We start from the raw sequence: 19,182 nt of genomic DNA on the forward strand, positions 1-19,182 counted from the left end.
TCTGGGTGCTGCGCGCGTGGAGCCCTTAGGGAAAAGTTATCGCGGTCGGAAATCGCTTGGATCAGGAGTCAAGCTAAAGACCAAGTCTGTTGCAGTTTGCATTAAACTATTACTTGTTCACTGCACCATCCATCCATCCATCCTGGCTGAATAATGATGAAAGGAATGACAATGACTGAATGCAGCAACAGCTAGTCAACTAACTATCAATTGATGATGATGATGATGATGACTGGGGGGTAAGCAATACTCCGATCCCATCATTGGCATCCCATGTCAAGTCAAGACTGTCAATAGTCCGGCGCATTGCACCCCAAAAATCAAAAATTAGAAAAATTAAAATCCAATAAAATTAATGATCGAGACCAACAAAAGGAGATCCCCGGATCCGCAACGGAGGGATCAGCAGGGAGATTGAATTGATAGCTGCCGGTCGGTCGGGCGCACTGGTTCCAGACTTGCAGGGGGGGGGGGAGGGAGAAAAAGAAGAAGGAAAGACAGATGGATGATCGACTGTCAAGAACCGGATTGGAATGGGGGAGAGCATCATGGATTATAAGATCGACTAACAATCCACTTCATGTCTCTCTACAATTGTTTATTTTCAATTGTCTACGTATGTCTCTACGCAATTCGCAGTATATTTTGTACGTATACCATTGACATTCATGGTGGCTGTTCGCTGCTAACAACAACAACAGCAACAACATAATGCGCGTCGGCTGCAGGGGACGGACTGACTGGATCCTCTTTTTTCCTTTTCTTTTTTTATTTTTCTCTCTTTTAGTGTGAGTTGCTAAATATAGCCTGTGATGGACCCCCCGTAATTACCGAGACGGGCGGGGGGTGGATAACACAAACAATTACAAGGAAGAGGAAGAAGAAGAAGAAGAAGAAGAATAATGGATGTTATTTCCCTCTCGTTCCACAAATTTTTCATTCATTTAATTCTTTGATTCATGATGGTCAAAAGTTATCAAAGACTAAACTAATAACCTTTCCCCTCCTTCTCATCCATGGATACTCGTCCCGGAAACCCGGAGTTTATCCAGGGGTGAACTGGACTTGGTTATCAGCTATCAATAATCAGGCGACTCCCCTAGTACTAAAGTAGAATCAATCACATTGTTCTGTCACCGTCCAAGTAAATACGTAGGTCTGTTCTTCCGCCATCCGAATTCAGCCAAGCTAATTTAATCAATATATGGGCTGGCTTTCTACTCGTGCCGTGAGTTTCCGACTAATCTAGACTAGAAGGCCATTTTCTGCTGTCTCCATCTCTGAAGAATTTTTGGTGCCTTTACTCTCCCCTGACTTGGAGGGGCATCACGGCGGGGACTGCTGTTTGGTATGTGAGGACCCTGAAACGTGCTCTTCTCGGACTCTGAGCGAGCAGACAGACCCTGAAGAATATGGGTCGATTCAAGTAAAAAAACAAAGAAGAGCAGTATCAGGTTATAAATAAATAAATGAACATTCCGTATCTTGAGAAGTAAAGAGGGAAAAAAAAAGGTTTGGTGCTTGGATGAATCGGGGCAAAGGTCCGGTCAGACAGACAGACCCTGGTCCTTTTTCTTGACCTTCCATTTAGCCGGGACTAGACTATCATACATACACCCCGACAGAATAAATCAGCTGGACAAAACCATTGTAAACTTTAGTACTACTAACCATTGCTGCAGGTGTGATCACTAGCGTGGCTAGCCTATCCTCCACTCTACATACAGTTGTACCCTTCTACTGGCGTATGACTGGACTGCCTGCCTTTTCCAGTGGGCTGTCTGGGTCAGGATTCCCAAGGCTTTCCAGGTAATCAGGACTTCCTACTGTAACCATGTGCACCGTAGAGGCGATTGAAACCTCATATCCTCGCCACCTATTCTAATTATATACCAACCGTCGTCCGTCCCCGATTGTCCTGGTTGACTTTCTGAAACTGCTGAATGAGTCCCAAAACACCCGCCCCGCCAGCCAGAGCGTCGACATTCTCGCCGCCCTCGTCTTCTTCCTCGACCTCATCGCCTACCAGGTTCATCCGCCATGACTCCCCCAGGTTACTATCACTGGTGAGTATGCCACCCCCGCTCGACCCGACCCCGGGTGACGACTTAACCGCACCACGACCTTTGCCCGCCGGAGGATCTTCGTCCTCAATGGGGTCAGAGATAGTGGGAGGTGGTCGTGAGGCCCTATAGCGCGGATACGGATTAGCGCGGTGCGTTGACCGGAACCCTGATGCTGACGGCTGATGGTGCGGGTCAAGCAGCATCGATGGTGCCGGGGAGAGATGGTCGCCCATGCCAGCGGGTCCAAACCGAGGAGCGCCATATGTAGACTGTTGACCCATCAGCCCAGCTGCTGCCGGCCGATCTCCAAAATTGCCCATCTCAATGGCAGATGGGGATCCAAGGGTTGGGAATGTGGGTGGAGGGTGAAATTGTCGCTTCGTTGCCGGATGAGCTCCGCGCGGACTAGCACCATAGTTGTCCAAGAACCCGTAATAAGATGCAAGCATTTTGCCATCCTTGGTCGAGAAGTAGTCCGCCCGAAGGTCCTGCCGGGCAGCATCCCGCCGACCCGTGTCCCCTTGCGAAATCACGTTGGTGCCCTTCTTGAAGTCGAAGACCGCAAAGGAGCACAGGTATCCCATCCCATCGACGTGGACGGTGAACTCTCGGAAGAAGTCGATGAGACGGTCACTGCACTTGGGCAGACTGAACCAGAGGATGAACGGCGTGAAGATCATACTTAGGATCTCCTCCAGGAAGATGACGATCTTCATCTGATACAGCACGGCAAAGTCCTTCCGGACATCGTCACTATGCAGACGGCCTTTCCAGTGGCTTGGGAAGTAGTGAGTGAAGTTAATGACTTCAAGGAGCGCGTACTCTGGATCAAACACATTGGTCTCTTCCGGAACCAAGCCCTGCGCGACAGCCCAGATAGAACCGAAGACACCCAAGTAGAAAAGCACGGTCCGGTCGTGAGTGATCTCAAACCCCAGGAACAGTTCCGGGTCCACAACGGAAGCCAGGGCCAATACCGAGGCCAGTGCCCCAGAGACGAACGCCACGAAACCCGAAAATTGCACCATCTTGTCTTTGGGGAACTGATCCACATAGCGGCTCGCGAAAGGGTAAGACATATTGACACGTCGTTCAAACAAGTGCCACAGCTCGTTGAACTCACGGAACTTCCATTCGGCCAGTGGGGTGTATTGTCGGGATCCGATCTGCGATGGATTCTTCTTGTATTCGTTGAAATAGCGGAAGAAATAGTGCATCATGAAATAGACGACGATGAAGGGGGCTACGAAGATGTTCATGATGCCTGCGAACATGAAACGCCGTCGCAGGCCTTCACTCAGGGCCCGTCGATGAGTGTCTTTCAAAAACAACGTCCGCACTTGACCCTGCTCGTTGAAAACATAATCCATGATGCAGAGGTTGATGTTCCATTCAAGCGTCCGCGAGAACAGTTGCCTGTTCCGCAGGAACGGTATCGGAAGCGTCAAATCTAGTATATCTTTATTTATCAAGGCAATCAGATAGTTTTCTTTGCGCATCAGTCGGTTCGCGATATCGTGAGCATCCATGCGCTGCTTTGATTGACTTCCCATGAACTTGCGGTTCTTCGCAGAGACCGCACCCGCAGTCGCAGGGTTGGAGTCCCTCAGAGTCATCAGCCGGCTGACGACCTCTTGCCAGGATATGGATTGGATTTCAGCATCCGATATTCCAAGCAAGTAGTGATAGAAGTCATGCATGTGCTTGAGTCTTCGGATATCTAGCAGGTACTGAAAGGCCTTGCCAATCCAGAAGAACGAAAGTAGCCATAGTAAGAAGGTAGCGGACATGGACATTTGCTTTGTACACTTCTGGATCAGAATGTCGTCCAGAGTTCGACTCCCGCGTACCTTGTGGTAGTCAATGCAGTTAGTGAGGAATATGCTGAACCCTACGACGAATGCAAAGGTCCTGAATCCCAGGCACATGTTAGTCTCGATTCAGTCTCAAATAATTCAGATGAAGTTGAAAATGAGGAAGGGAGACTTACAAGAGACTCAAAACCCTGTTTAACAGAATCGACCAAATACCGTTTCCAAGAAAGTATGTGTAGACTTCCTTCAAGAAGTTGTCCAGGTTTTCCACGTTTGCCCACATCCACAGTGCCTTCTCTTTAGGATCTACCAGTGCTAAGTTTGGATATCCCGCTGACCATAGACTTGCATGATGGGCCCTCCTATTGTTGTCATGTAGCGGTAATCGTTCGCGGGCGGTTTCCCAGTGGACTCGGTCGTCTCGAGGCGATGATCTGGGCTGATTATCAAGATTCGGGGGGTCATTCGAACGGGGAGGAGGTGGGAGCTTCGATTTCAGAACATCATCGTCATCTTGGTCTCCTTCTACGAGGAGGGAGGGAGGAACATCATCATCACTATCATCGAACTTGTGGCGCGGTGAAGCTGCGTGTATCCGACCAGGGCGGCTAAACTTGCGGCGACGCGAACCGGCCTTGAGGAAGCCCTCCTCGTCCCTTTTCCTTGGTGGGCTTCGGGGGAGAAATGGATCGCTGGGACCGGGGGAGTCATCCCCCCCAGCATCTGCTAGAGCATCTTCCAGCTCACGGTCGCTGAATCGGTCCCCATGTTCATCGTCAAACGCCATTCCTGCACGTTCCTCCACGTCCGAACCGTCCGAATGATTGTCATGTTGTCGGATTGTCTCGTACACTGACGGGGAGCCGTTGGGAGGGAGGAAACGCGATAAGATATTGGAGGTCATCATCTTGGGCTAAGATACTAAGGAAGAAGTAGATAATAGAATCATCAGTACATTATTAACGGCCGTCAAGCCGTGTTCGAGGTCACTTCAAGGCCATCCAGCTAGGGTAAACACGATAAATAGAGAAAAACACTCGGGATGGTTCAGAATCCGAAAGGGCGGTAGTAGTTCGGGAACCTAGAGCGAGGATCGACTTGTTCCGCCTGGAACAGTACAAAGAGGAAGGATCTATGAGCGAAGCAGGATCAGTTTGCCTTTGACTCGGTCAGAAAGTCAAGAAGATGATGAGCGATGATCCGATGGACCTCGTAGTTATCTACTGAAGGAGGTCGGTTGACTTTGGTCGGTAGGATCAGGAGCAAGTCCGGGGGGGGGGTTGGAGGAGGAGCTGATGACCGCCTCGTGATAAGCTCCGATGATGCAGGCGGTCAGTCAATCAGTCACATCGATAGCACTAGTCCTGCTGCTCCGAAGCGGTAAAGCAGTTCACTCGTCGCTGCCCGAGCCGATCACATTAAAGCCTAAGGCACAAAGATAAACAATCATGTGATGAAGTTCGGAACGAAGTTAATGCGGAAAATCCCAAAAAGAGCATGATTACGTGCTACATGTCACATGATGGGATGGCCGAGTCATGGCCGGTGAGTCTGTGACGACACGAGTCAGGCCCAAGTGGGATGCTGGACGGGATGGGCCGCCGATGGGAACCACTGATTGGCTCCAGCGCCAGCAATGCTTGAGCGCCGGTGTGGCTCGTGCGGGGTGGGTTTTCATTCTCGAAGCTCTTTCTATTTGCTAGTTTGCCCAGTGCCCGGCAGGGGCTCCTTCCTCACTGGTAAGTAGTCAAGAGTCTAACATACGTGGTGTATCGTTGGCCTTTGGCTGCGTTTTTCTTTCCCTTCGTCCCACCCAAGACATAGAAGTGTTGTCCTCCAGAACTCCCCATCCTCCAGCTGCAGTGGGATTGTTGACCAGGTGTCCGTTGGCTGCCTTATATGTGGTTCGATGAAGTCCATGATTTCCCGAATGATCCACATATTGGTGAAACGTTCGCTTGGGTGAAGACTGTACTCCGTACCATGGACTTGAAGTTGTTGTGTTTCTTCTGCGGACCGAGTTACTCTTTCCTTCTTCGGCCTGGTCCTTTAAAGGTTAATGCCAATCTATGAATAGATAGATACTGCGCTGTGGTCTGTTATGACTGGCGGTGGCTTTTCTCCCCGTCCGGTTCTGGGATCAATTGGCTAAATTGGAAGACACCCGCGATAACAACTACTACACAATTATTCTATCCAGTAGTGCCAATGAATAGTCTGGTAAAGGCTGGGCAATGGCTTGACTAGTGACGGCGGGATGCCGACAACTAACTAGGCTACAATTGCAGCAGATGGCGTTCTGCACACCGTTGACGTGAGCATAGTCATGCGTGGTTAGTAGCCACAACTCCCACTACACTGTGCTTACTGCTTTCGGAGTGCACCAGCAGCCATTGCAATATAAATGCAATCTAACGTCGGGTAATACTACAGGGGAGGGGAGGCGGGAAGGATCCCAGTGGCGATAATCATTAGTGACTCGGATCTGACTGCCGTACCCTGTTGGGATCTGTTCTGGAAAATGGTCTGTCTGATTACTGTACGACCGTCTCTGCCACGGTTTGATTCTGTACGACTTCTTCGGTGCCGATGGAAGAGGAAAAGAACCATCACAAGGTACCGAGTCGATCAGTCAAATCCTGAAAAGGGTAAAAGAAGGCAAGAGCACGCGAAAAGCAGAAGTAATCGGGGTATGACAGAAACAAAAAGCGGGAAACAAAAGTAATTTACCACTATCGGGGCTGGTTGTACATTAGCCCAGAGGTGGTGCGTTCGTAGACCTTTCTGGAAGGTCCTGATAATCGACCATCCTTGACCCGCTTCTTCAGCCAGAGAACAAAGATACGTACCTCGTACGACTTCCTACATGGCTGATCTGTCCCTAGTGTCTGGGCATAACATAAATTGGTCATGGAAATCGGGTCGGGTGAAGCGATCGAGTTCAAGTGCACACCGTTTCTATAGAAAGAGACTGGGTTGAACTCATTCCCGGCTCAAAGGAAGAAGAGCCTGGCTTGCTTTCAAGCCGGGACTGAATATGACCTCCCTGAAACAACGCCTCATATATGGGCTCGAGTGTGTGCAGAGGAGCGTGTTCATAAGGAAGATCATATTCAGTGGCACTAGCTATAATCAATGTCTTATTATAAAGCCGTTGCTTTTGCACCGTGCTTCCCTAGAGTCAGTTCGCAGCCAGTCAGTCATTTTAACCACACACCACCTACTACTTAGTAAGGAAGACTGGGAAAATAGGAGGTTCAAAGACACACACACGCCTTCCATCATCAAGTGGATCCCAGCCCCAGAGCCTGAATCCAACAGTTTTTCTTTTCCGTCGATTTTCCCTTTTCCTTATTTCAGCTTAAATTTTCGTTCGACCCTCCTCAATCCTTAAGGTTTTGTTCTTATTTTATTTATTTATTTTTTTTTTTTTTGACTTAATTCCACTCGTACCCGGTCAATTGACGACTGAAGAAAAATCGCTATCTTTCAATTTTCATTCTTTTGCTTGCTCATAGTAAAATAAAATATAGGGTCAACTTGCATATAGAACAAACCAAGCAGGTCAACATCAGGCCATTGATCGATTGGTCGGTGAGAAAGTCCAATGAGTGGTTTCAATGACTCCATAACCGGTGTTGCCAGTTTACCCCGTCAATTCGGAACCAAAAATCACCAACGCCTTCGTCCCAGGGTAGTAAAAAACCAGAAGGGCTCGTAGGCCTGCCTCTGCCTGCCTTACTCCATGTAGTGCCGTGTCCTACTTTACTCTATAATACTCCTCCGCTACTGATATCACTCACTACTACCTCTACTATCATCAATCGGAGAGATCACCGGGCATTTGTCCAAATTCCCCTGCATATTCTGGAAGTTGGTTAGGGTCTCTCCATTGGCGTATCACCAGCTATTCCTCTCGACCTGAACACTTCTACTAGCCTTTCAGTATCCCTGATCCCAAGTGAAACGTAAGTAAAGAGAGATATTATTTTTCATTCTTTTGGTTCTGTTTTTTGCTCTCCCCCTCTCCCCAAAGGTTATCGATATACCTGAGTCAGGAACTCAGTAGTAGTATCATCATCGTCCTCTTTTCTTTGGCTTCCTCTCAATCTCCTTCCTCTCTTTGTGTCCTTATTTTTCCCACTTCCCCCCCCGGCCCGCTTGTTCTTCAGCTGCACGAAGTTCAACACCGCCTCCCGCTTTCCCTCCGTCGCGGACTGACTCCATCCCTCGCCCTTCTTACCCAGCTGATCATTGACTTTCCACCTTCTCCCTCTTTTTCCCTCTCTGGTCCCTCGCTTACTTCCACCCACCTTCTCAACACCACCATTTACCACACCTTCTCCCTCACACTGCCCCCTCCGACTAGACCAGACACCCCCCTCGTCTGTCGTACAGAAAATGCATCCATGCTGATGCGGGATCTGCAGCTTTCACAACGCACGTCGTCTGGGTAATTTGCTTCACCAATCCGTCAATCATTTGAACCAATTATCCCACCCTTTTTCCATCCTCCCTAGTCGTCGTTCCTCCCCCCCCCCCGACTACGGGTTGAATTCCCTCTCAAAACAATTCAAAAGCAAAGGATGGGATCTATTTTATTCTACCAGGATAATTAGGTCAATTCTAGCGCATGAAGGTGCGTCTATTCTTTCCCCTCAAGCTTTCTTGTGTCAATTTCCAATGATATCACGCCGCGGTTGGTCGAACCAAACCTTTGTGCCGACCGATCTATCCACCGAACTGCTGCTGCTGCTGCTGCCACCACCACCCCATTACCACCCATTACCACCTCCCACTGCTTGCTACTGCTGTGTTCTTTCAAACCCGCTTACTCCCATCATCACTTCCTTCCCATCGAGCTAACATACCCGACGATGGCCTTCTAGCAGCGACATCGCGGCTGTATTTGGAGTATAGGAGGGTTGGTGCGCGCCTACTAGCGATTTTCGCCCTGTACTTTTCTCGTCCACAACTGCCTGCGCTTCTCCCGTTCGCTCACTGGTCCCCCTACTGCCACCGCCATCATCGTCACGTCCGTCGAATCACCACCATACCACACCCCTCCCCTGAACGAACAATCGTTTTGCGACCGCCCCCCTCCCGCCTCCTCTCACCGTCGCTAGCACCAAAAACGCCACGGCCTCGACCGAATGTGCGACTCTAGCTCCCTCCCTCACCCCGGACTCCATGCGTTCAGCTAGCGACCCATTGGACGAAAGAGACCCTCAATTGTCAGAGGACGGTTGCGCAGCGTACGTTGGGTGTCAGCGTGCTGCAAGGTAACAATCCCGCAGTGTATCACCAGTTTATGTGTCTCCGCCCGTTTGCCTGCGTCCCGTGTGCTTTGTAGCGACCTCTCCCGAGTGCCGCTGCTACCGGTTCCGTCGTGCGTGGGTGGAAAGAAAAGATGGAGCCGGAAGGGTCAAGTGGATTCAAACGGAACTCTGTCCATCAGGGAATTTACAGTCGTCCCGTGGAACGGCGGCCCAGCAAGAAGTCTTCCTCCAAGGACCGGCACGGGATGGTGTATCCCGATAGCTTTAGGGACACGGGAATTCGAACAGTCACCCCAGACTCTGAGGCTGGCAACCACTCACCTTCCTCGGAGGCGGAGTATCTCGCATCAAGTGCAGCAGCTTCCCCTCGCCCCGCCACCCGGACAAGAGCCTCCGATCGAGAATCCCGTCGCGACTATCACTCTTACCACTCGGCAGGCGACGAAGAAGATACACATGTGGAGATGAAAAGTCAGCGCGCACGGTCACGGACCACCACCCTAGATGATCAGCGCAGCGAGATCTCCCCTAACACATTTTTCAGAGCCCGGAATCGTCTGGGATCTATCAACACCGCAATTCCACAACCCAAAACCCCGGACGAGTCGTCATCTATTGGCTTTCCGTCGATTCAGTCCCCCACTTATTTCAGTCACTCCCTTGGCCGCCAACGGTCAAGCAAGCCCCCAGGGGGTTCGAGCTTGGTGACGAGCGTATCGGCCAATCAAACCCCCTCGGCGCTGTCGACTACCGATGCGTCCAAAATCCTGCAGCTTATGAAAACGACTTGTGGAAGGATGCACGGCATTCTTTCGTTTCGGACTGCATCAACAACGGCTTGGTCCTCGGGCTACTGCGCCATCAACGTCGCCACGGGCAGTCTAATATATCAAGCCAAGGGGGAGCCCGCACTGGCCAAGACCTTGATTCCTGATCTGCGTGGCTGTCAGGTTCGCTCGCTGGTCGATCCGGAACTACGGACGAACTACCTCAGCGTCTCCACGTTTACTTCAGGACTCGGTGTCGAGCTAAGACCCCATGTGAGCGAAACATTCGATTCCTGGCTTGCTGCTTTGTTGTGCTGGCAGCCAATCCGCCCCAAGGGCGTCCAAAACAAGATGACAAAGCCCCAGTCGGTGGCCATTGGTGACCGTCGTTTGGTCGAGCGCCGGCGAAACTCCGAAAGTACGGTACAAAAAGAGGCAGCTATCATTAAAGTTGGCAAGATGCTATTATGGGACAGGCCCAGTGCGTCAGGTGTTCGACCTTCCTCTGGCCGCCGAGTGTCAACATATCGCCAACAGAGAGCTCTTTCCTCCTCGTGGCTGAGAGTCAGCTGTACGTTGCAAGAGAATGGTGCCTTCAAGCTGTATACCGAGTCCGACATTACACTTGTAACATGCATCCAACTTTCGCAACTCTCCCGCTGTTCCGTGCAGCAATTGCACTCTTCAGTCTTGGAAGATGAATTCTGCATCGCCATCTATCCTCAATACGCCGTGCACTCTGCATCCGGCATCACTCGACCAGTATATCTAGCCCTGGAAAGTCGAGTCCTATTCGAGGTATGGTTCGTGCTCCTGCGCGCCTTTACGATACCTGAGCTCTATGGGCCCGAAACTTGTGCAGAAGATGACCCGAAGAGTCCGTCCGACGCCGCTGCGTCATCCATGGCAGATATGTTCCGAATCGAGCGCATGCTCAATGTGAGAGTCACGGAAGCTAAGCTGCTCCGAAACAAGGCTGCGGAGAAGGCTCCTCGAAGCCGGAAGCAGTCACGGTCACATAGCAATTCAACCCCAACATCTGCCGTGAGCGATTACTACACAGAAGTACTTCTTGATGGGGAAATCCGTGCCAAAACTGCTGTCAAGTATCGCACAGCCAACCCGTTTTGGCGAGAGGATTTTAATTTCAGTGATCTTCCACCTGTCCTGTCGCAAGTATCGATATTAGTAAAGACGATCAGCCCGACACAGAAGGATTGGACGCTTATCGCACATGGCTCCTATGGCCAGGACCATAGTAATCCGGCACGTTTGTTAGACGACGTTGAGCTCTCCTCCCAGGATGCTACGTTCGGCAGGGTCGATTTGAAATTGGACGATTTACAGCCTGGAGTCGAAACGGAAAAGTGGTGGCCGATCTTAGATGATAAGAATCAGCCGGTGGGTGAAATGCTCATGCGAGCGCGGATGGAGGAGACGGTCGTTCTGATGTCGCACGAGTACACGCCGATGTCGGAAATCCTACATTCGTTCACCAATGGGCTCACTATTAACATGTCTCAAGTCATGTCCTCGGAGCTGAATCAGTTGTCCGAAGCTCTTCTAAATATTTACCAGGTGTCAGGCACGACTGTCGAGTGGATCTCAGCCTTGGTTGAGGATGAGATTGACGGGCTGCACAAAGAATCGACAGCGAATAGACTGAGGTATACCACGAGGATTCACTCCAACGATTCCCGGGAGTCGGGCCAAGAAAGAGAAGTCCTTGTGAGAGACATGGGCCGTACTGCTACCGTCGAGGCAAACCTGCTTTTTCGAGGAAATTCGCTTCTCACCAAGGCGCTTGACTACCACATGCGTCGCTTAGGCAAGGAATACTTGGAAGAAACCATTGGCGAGCGACTTCGCGATATCGATGAGACCGACCCGGAGTGCGAGGTGGACCCTTCCCGTGTACATCGATCGGATGATCTCGAACGCAACTGGAGGAACCTCGTCTCCCTAAGTACAGGGGTGTGGAAGTCGATTGCAAGCTCTGCATCTAGATGCCCGGCCGAGTTGAGGCTCATCTTTCGGCACATCCGAGCTTGTGCCGAGGACCGCTATGGCGATTTCCTTCGGTCAGTCACATACAGTAGTGTATCGGGCTTCCTATTTCTGCGGTTCTTTTGTCCAGCAATCCTGAATCCCAAACTCTTTGGATTGCTCAAAGGTAGCTATTCTTCCCCCCTCCCACTGATCTTCATTTTTCTAATGCGCGCAGATCATCCGCGCCCCCGCGCCCAACGCACATTGACACTGATTGCCAAGGCCCTGCAGGGCCTGGCCAACATGACCACCTTCGGCAGCAAGGAGCCTTGGATGGAACCCATGAACAAGTTTCTGGTCAGCAACCGCGCCGATTTCAAGCAATTCGTCGACTCGATCTGTGCTATCCCTGCCGACCGTCCCGCACCTATCGTCACACCCTCCTATGCCACCCCCATACAGATTTTGGGTCGTCTGCCCCCGACATCCCGCGAAGGATTCCCCAGTCTACCCTTCCTCATTGATCACGCGCGAAGCTTTGCCAATCTCATCAGTATATGGCTCGAGATCGCACCGGAGCGCCTGGCGGAAATGGAGGAGATTGACCCAGCCGTCAGCAAATTCCATGAAATGGCCGTTCGTCTGCACCAACGCACCAAGGAATGTTTGAGCAGAGCCGAGCAGGCAGAGCGTCCAAACGGAGGCCTTGAGGTCAAGTGGGAGGAACTGGTCGATGCCATGGAACGATCGGTGACCTTTTACGAAGACAGCTCCAAGCCTACGAGCCCGGCCACAGAGGCAGCTATCGCAGGGTCGACATCCCTTACGGGCAGCCATCGCAATTCGATCGGCTATTTCGCGTCACGGCCCTCTCTACCGCGTCGATCTACCGATTACGCTCCTGAAGCCGAGGATGACACGCCTCCCAGTTCCTCTTCCGCCACCTGGGACCAAAGTAGAGTCCCCTTCTCGATACCGCGATGGGCAGATCCCAGGGACAGCACCGGCAGTTCGAAGAACTCTTCCACGTATTCGCTTGAATACCCCGAACCCTCGAAATCGCGCAGATCTAGCATCACCAGGGAGACAACAAGCAAGTACCGGTTCTTCGATTTCGTGCCCCCGTCTCGCCGCAAAGCGAAGGATCGGGAACAGGCTCAGCATTCGCGTGAGGAACAACGCAACGAGTCATGACGCCCAAGTGGCCTGGGTAATACCTAGGCTTGCCTCGCTCTTGAGCTCGTGCAGTGGTGTCATGGCCTATCTGGATCATGACGATTCCAAGCATCTATCCCACATCTGTGGCTTTAGACAAAATATTTTACCTTCTACGGCTGCCCCGCCTTCTCTACGCCCCATGAATGTCATCGGGGAAGCTCTTGCAGCGGTGATGCTTGCATGTTGCGGGCAGCCATTTCTGTGTACAACATGAGAGCTTGATTTCATGTATTGAGATCCCTGCATCTTCTGGTGTAAATTTTTCTGCGATTACATTTCTTCTCCTTTTCTCCTACCGCATGTGCCCATGATTTAACGTTCGTTTCTCCTAACACCCTCTTCCGCTGGTTTTATTTGGTTTTATTTTTGGAAAGCATTTGTCATGGTGTTGATACCCTGCTCTGATGGCTGTTTTTACGTGGAAAACAAGAGATCCTGTGAGCAGAGTGCCGGATATGATCTTCCATGGATGATGTATGGATTGTGGGCAGCAAAAGCCCCTCCCTACTATGGGGTGTTTTTGCCAGTCCACAATTGCAATTGTTGTGTAAATAGCGTCTACCTTTCCTCTGGGCATAGATGAAATGAGTAACTCCACCTTGTTAGACTTGTACTTGAGTACCGCTTAATGCCGCGCCCGAATATACTACATAATACTACCACACCAATCCCAAAAACCACTCCGATCTCATACATACATCCAACCAACCAACCCCTGCCCCAATTCCCCACACCCTCATAACAATAAATCTACATCCACAAACATATCTTCCCACTCGCCGTACCCCCCGCAACCCAATTCCTACTACGATGAAAAACAGCCACCGCCGGCACAGCCGTAATGCCCTCCCCGCCCAACTGCGCCAACTGATCCCCTTCCCCGCTATAAATATCCACAAACCGATTCATATTTCCGATGCAGAAGCGCTGGATATGCGATTGCGGGTTCTGCTGCCACTGGGGGCGGAGACTGTGGCCACATCATTATTAGCATATGATTCAGAACAAAAGGAACGAACATTCATGAGAAAAAAAAAATAAAAAAAGAAAGGAAGGAAGTGGGGATAAAACATACATCGTAACCCATCTCCCCGTCTGACAATTATGTCTCACAACCGTATCCGGCCCCAACTCATCCTCCTCAACCGCATGACCCACATCCCAGCTCGATATCCCCTTCTTCTTCAAATCGTATATCTTGAGCGTATCGTCATACGACGACGTCGCGATCTGCCCGGCGCTGTTGAATGCAGCATGCGAGACGGAGAGTCGACTGTAGTGTTCTCCTACCGGGGTAGGTCCCTTATCTTCATCAAGTCCCCTCTTGCTCCTCTTGGGCTTCTGCAGCATGCGCAAATCCCATAGCCGCATCGAGCGGTCCAGACTCGCTGTCGCGAAGTAGTACGGTGCCGTCGGGTAGAGTGAGAACCCGCCGATTTTCTTCTCCGATAGTTGCCATGTGGTTACTGTTCCTGATGCTGTTGGGTCGGTGCGGATGTCGTGTCGTCCGAAGGCTCCGTCTAGGGTTGTCCAGTAGAGGACGTTGGGGTCGTCGAGGGCCATGTCGATTCCTGAGATGGGCTCGTCCGAGGAGGTCGATTCCGGCGCGTATTTCTCCACGCTGGTGGATTTCTCGAGGTCCATGGCCCGGATCGAGCTGTCGTAGCTGGCTGTGTAGAGGGTTGTGGGGGTGCTGGGGTGGATGTGCATGCTGCTGATGGTTCGGGTGTGTGGTTTTACGGTTGTCAGGACGGGGTCTGGGTCTGGGTCTTCGGAGTCGGAGTCGTCTTCTTCGGGTTTGATTGAGGTGGGCTTCTCTTGGGAGGCGTCCAGGATGCCGAGGTGGCCCATTTTGTCGCCGGCGAAGATGAGGGGTTTGGATTCTGTCGGGTGGAAGGTCATGGCGTAGACTCGTTCAGGGGTCAGCTTGATGCCTGTTGTGATTGTTAGTATTGTCTATGGTAGATGGTAGTAGGGGAAGGAGAGAGGGGGACAGACGATTAGGTTCCCACGCATCCCAGAGCGTCAACCCATTCATTTCCTTCCTCAACGCCTTCAAGTCCTTATCCGTCGTCTTCTGGATCTCATCATCGCCAAACGTCCGCTGATACGGTATCGCCACGCCCTTGGTCACCACATCTACTCCGATCAATCCATCCGCAGGCAACTTCTGTCCATTCACCATGATATCACTGAACGAGAAGTTATCCGACTTGCGGACTCGTTTCGCGCGCTCCGCTTCCTGTCGCGCCTCGTACTCTTCTTCTGCCTTGCGCTTCGCGACTTCGCTTTCCGCCGCGATGCCCCTCAATCGGGATGACATGCGCCGCGGCTGCGGCGTCTCCTCCTTGATTTTCTTGACCGAAGTCTTCTTCTTCGTCCGCGACTGGTCCTTCGCTGCTGGTTTGGGCATCTTCGGCGGAAATAGCCCCGAGGACTGCGCCTCCATGGTCAGCTTTTTGAGTAGCGCATCGCGTTCGGCGATGTTGGCTAGGCGCTGCTTTTCGAACTCGGAGATTTCGTCGTTGCCCATTTTGAATGTTTTTTCTCCCTCTTACAGAGGGGGAGTGTCTGTGTAGAGAGTGTTGCTCACTGCAATGACTGCTGAATGGCGCAGATGGATAACTTTGCTCGCGCGGATCAGAGGCGCGTTCGGAGCGCCGCGTGGTCACGTGGCTCTAATTGATGGGAGAAACTGCGCCGAGCGGGAGATTCTCCGACGGACGGCTGGTTCAGCTTCACTTCGGCAGACCGGTCCACCAATTGTTGATCAGTGGAAAGGTTGTCGTGCATTTGCAGTCTATATAACCAGACTGTAATCCAGAGTTGTCAAACAATGAGTGCCCGAATCTCCCGGTCCTGGTTGGCGCTCGTAACTCGCAACTCGTCCGTCCCATTCCTGTACCAAACTCGCACCCTCACTGCCGCATACCTGTCCCCCCCATTCCGCCAGCAGTACTCGACCTCTAGCGACGCCAACGAGCAGGACCATGAAGCAGCAACAACAACAACAACAACAACAGCAGCAGCAGCAGCAGAACCAGCACAAGATGACAAGCCCGCCCGTCCAGTCCGGAGGAGCTTCCTACGGAAAAAGGCCGCGGCCGTCACTCAACAGCAGCAGCAACAACAAGCACCCTCTAAACCAGCTCCGCAAAAGCCCGTCACCATGACCAGCACCGAGAAGCAAATCTTCGGCAATCTGCTCGAACAACTCGGCACCGAGCGCCGCCAGCAATCCCAGACCGAGCTCACCTCATCCACACCATCCGCATCATCAACGGAATCAAAACCCACCCTCCGCGACGAAGACATGGACGAGATGGCGCAAATCTCCGCGATCTTCGACTCCGTCCTGCAAGACATGAAAGAGAAGCGCCAGCGCAGCGCAGCGCGCACCGAGCGACAGGAGAGCGAAATCGCCGTGCGAGAACAGAACACCGCCATTGAAGAGAAGCTCCAAACAGGCGAATACACCGATGACGAGCTAGCGGAGATGATATCCTCGAAACAGATCTCCATGGATAGGGCCATCGAGGCCGTGATCATGCGCGAGTCCGTCAGCATTGAAGCCGCACTCTGGGACGCTATTGATAACCGTCGCGGAGATACCGCTATCTGGGAGGTATGCAAGGAGCGGATCTTTAATATCCTGCGACACTTGGACGATGAGAAGAAGGGTCTGTTGGGCGTGAAGGACGAATCTACTTCGGAGAGTTTCCTCGCTATTCCCCCTGTCGTTCCCACTGAACCTGTTGTCACGGAACTCTATCCCAAGATGCTCCTCGTCGCGTTCAAGCTCCTCAATCTGCATTATCCCGAATCGCATCTGATCAGTCAGTTCCGTGCCACGATTAAGTCTATGGGTAGGGCGTCGGCTGTTCTGGGTGGGTCCACGGCTCTTTATAATGAGTTTATCTATTTCTATTGGCGCGGATGTCATGATTTGCCGGGTGTGGTGTCGCTGCTTCGTGATATGGAGGTTACGGGTGTGGAACCGAATCGGCGTACGTGCGGTCTGTTGCATTCGATCAAGAATCAGAGGGATCATGATCTGAGGAATCATTGGCGGAAGGCCAAGGTGGAGGGCAAGCAGGGGAAGTCGAATCGTGAGCCGTGGTGGGATTTGGCGCCGAATCGGAAGGCAGTCCGGGAGTTGTTTGGGGATGAGGGGTGGGTGAAGAAGTTGGAGGGGAGGGTGAAGGAGATTGAGAGGGCGAGGGATTATTAACTGACTTGTATAGTATAGTATATATGTATGGTGCCGTTGAAAGAGACGTGAATGTAAATATACAATTGTATCACCGGAAGTAAATACCAGTAAGCAAAGCAAGCCAAAAAAGAAATGATGTTAATAATAGTACATCCTACCACCACCCCATACCTTCTTCCCCATCACATTGAAGGGTCCAGGTACCAGCTACAGCTTCAACCCCCAACTCCTCCCCAATCCCACAGCAGTGGACCCCAAGAACCCCAAACACTGCTTCACCCCAGACACTTTATCCTTCACAGCCCTTGCATCCGCCCAGCGGCGAGTCAGAAATTCCTCGGTATCGCGCAGCCCCGCGCTCGTATCCCGCGTCATCACAAACTCCGACGACGCATACACGGCCGCCACAGCCATGCGCTTCGAATACCACGATGCATCGACGGAAGCGTCGCCCGCTAGCGTGAGGATATCGTCCGAGAGGGAGTGCAGTTCGGATAATGAGAGGGGGATGTTTTCGCCGAGGGACATGATGGCTAGGGCCTACATCATCATTATTTCGTTAGTACCTGATGTTATTTACTCTCAATGGTATAAAGGAACGGGTGATAAGGTGTATCATACATCCTGCAACTTATCCTTCACTTCAACATTCATGCGCAGCCGCTCCATAATCAGAACCTTGATCTTGTCATCCACGGACAGAGGTCCCTGCTGGGATGATTGCAGCAGCGCATCGTTCTCCACCTTGGAGCGGAGGAGACCCCGACGACTCGCCAGCCAGAAGAGAATCAGGTCGAATTCGCCCCGCGGAAGAAGTTGCACCGAGACGTCGAGGAAGCCGGCGTCCCGGGCTCCGAGGGTTAGGGCGTCGCGGGTGAAGCCGTGGGTCGGGACGTGGCGGAGAGCGGAGGAGAGGATGGTCGTTTGGGAGTTGGAGTATTCGTGAGGTGGGGAGGGGTGGTGGATGGAGTGGTAGGGACGAATGCTGGGGGTGGTGGTGCGGAGGCATGGTTGGTGTTGGTTGGTGCGGAGGGTGGTGGTGGTGGTGGTGGGTTTGGTGGTGAGGAGAGATGTGGTTGTACGGATGGGTGTGGTTGTGGTTGTTCGGGGTGCGGCGGTTGTGAGATACCTCCGGGAGAGGGTGAGGAGGGGTTGTGTGCGAGTCATGGTGGGTGAGGCAGTGGTTGTGGTTGTGGTTTGGGAGGAATTGAAGGTCGGAGATGGAGATTGGAGATGGAAGTTGGATGGATGGCGGAGGATTTTCTAAGCGGTGGCCTGAGCGGAGAGCCAAGAGCTTCTTCTTCGGGATGTCTTAATACATAGTGGTATTTGTCTGGGGTCAACTTTTTGGACTGTATACTAACTAATGCGATCAATGGGACTTGTGGTTGTTCGATGTAGGGGTCTGCATGGTCATTTGATGGGATTTATTGGGGCTTGTGGTGGTTCAGGGTTCTTGATTCTGTCGGGGGGCGCTGAGACAGTGGCTGTCTTTAGTGTTACGGTGGATGGAGTATGGGGAGTCACAATGGGAACAACTTTGGGGTTAGCACACTCCGGTGGCTTATTGGTCAATCACTGTATAGCTCTAAGTATGATCTAGTTGATAGGTACTATTTTGGAGTAATGTGGAAATAAATGAAGGGCTGAAATCAACTGCATTGATGTGGATGCGGTGGTGGTGCCTGTGCCTGTTGATCCTGACAAGATGATAGGCTGTCTGTGTCTGATGTTGATGGATGATGATCAATTAATGCCTCATTTACTGCCACTCGGCCATCTATTACCCTTGTATTTCCCTTGGATCCTTTTCTCCATTTTATTTATCAGAGAACA

The 19,182-nt window shown here is 51.7% G+C and overlaps 5 protein-coding genes across 5 annotated transcripts; 2 read left to right on the top strand and 3 right to left on the bottom strand.

The window, feature by feature from the left end:
* Positions 1 to 1,484: 1,484 nt before the first annotated feature.
* Positions 1,485 to 5,153, bottom strand: atgI (autophagy protein ATG9). Its single transcript, XM_025628646.1, has 2 exons — positions 4,057 to 5,153; positions 1,485 to 3,977 (listed from the first exon to the last, which is right to left on the bottom strand). Exons 1-2 carry the CDS (start codon positions 4,785 to 4,787, stop codon positions 1,886 to 1,888), a joined length of 2,823 nt encoding a protein of 940 aa, XP_025484228.1. The 5' UTR covers positions 4,788 to 5,153; the 3' UTR covers positions 1,485 to 1,885.
* Positions 5,154 to 9,290: 4,137 nt separating this feature from the next.
* Positions 9,291 to 13,109, top strand: BO87DRAFT_393319 (GTPase-activating protein BUD2; the record flags this gene model as incomplete). The annotated part of the gene is made up of 2 exons (XM_025625057.1): positions 9,291 to 12,099; positions 12,151 to 13,109. The coding sequence occupies 2 exons, from the start codon at positions 9,291 to 9,293 to the stop codon at positions 13,107 to 13,109; spliced, it is 3,768 nt and encodes a 1,255-aa protein (XP_025484229.1).
* A 774-nt stretch (positions 13,110 to 13,883) lies between these two features.
* On the bottom strand, positions 13,884 to 15,743 carry BO87DRAFT_412555 (WD domain protein; the record flags this gene model as incomplete). The annotated part of the gene is made up of 3 exons (XM_025626504.1): positions 15,132 to 15,743; positions 14,209 to 15,067; positions 13,884 to 14,103 (listed from the first exon to the last, which is right to left on the bottom strand). Exons 1-3 carry the CDS (start codon positions 15,664 to 15,666, stop codon positions 13,884 to 13,886), a joined length of 1,614 nt encoding a protein of 537 aa, XP_025484230.1. The 5' UTR covers positions 15,667 to 15,743.
* Positions 15,744 to 15,882: 139 nt separating this feature from the next.
* On the top strand, positions 15,883 to 17,364 carry BO87DRAFT_455466 (uncharacterized protein; the record flags this gene model as incomplete). Its single annotated transcript, XM_025628647.1, has 1 exon — positions 15,883 to 17,364. The coding sequence occupies exon 1, from the start codon at positions 15,970 to 15,972 to the stop codon at positions 17,362 to 17,364; it is 1,395 nt and encodes a 464-aa protein (XP_025484231.1). The 5' UTR covers positions 15,883 to 15,969.
* A 10-nt stretch (positions 17,365 to 17,374) lies between these two features.
* On the bottom strand, positions 17,375 to 18,769 carry BO87DRAFT_372841 (uncharacterized protein). The gene is made up of 2 exons (XM_025622388.1): positions 17,968 to 18,769; positions 17,375 to 17,886 (listed from the first exon to the last, which is right to left on the bottom strand). The coding sequence occupies exons 1-2, from the start codon at positions 18,511 to 18,513 to the stop codon at positions 17,554 to 17,556; spliced, it is 879 nt and encodes a 292-aa protein (XP_025484232.1). The 5' UTR covers positions 18,514 to 18,769; the 3' UTR covers positions 17,375 to 17,553.
* Positions 18,770 to 19,182: the final 413 nt, after the last annotated feature.

The sequence above is a fragment of the Aspergillus neoniger genome, assembly GCF_003184625.1.
Source record: "Aspergillus neoniger CBS 115656 unplaced genomic scaffold BO87scaffold_3, whole genome shotgun sequence".
Lineage (NCBI taxonomy): Eukaryota > Fungi > Ascomycota > Eurotiomycetes > Eurotiales > Aspergillaceae > Aspergillus > Aspergillus neoniger.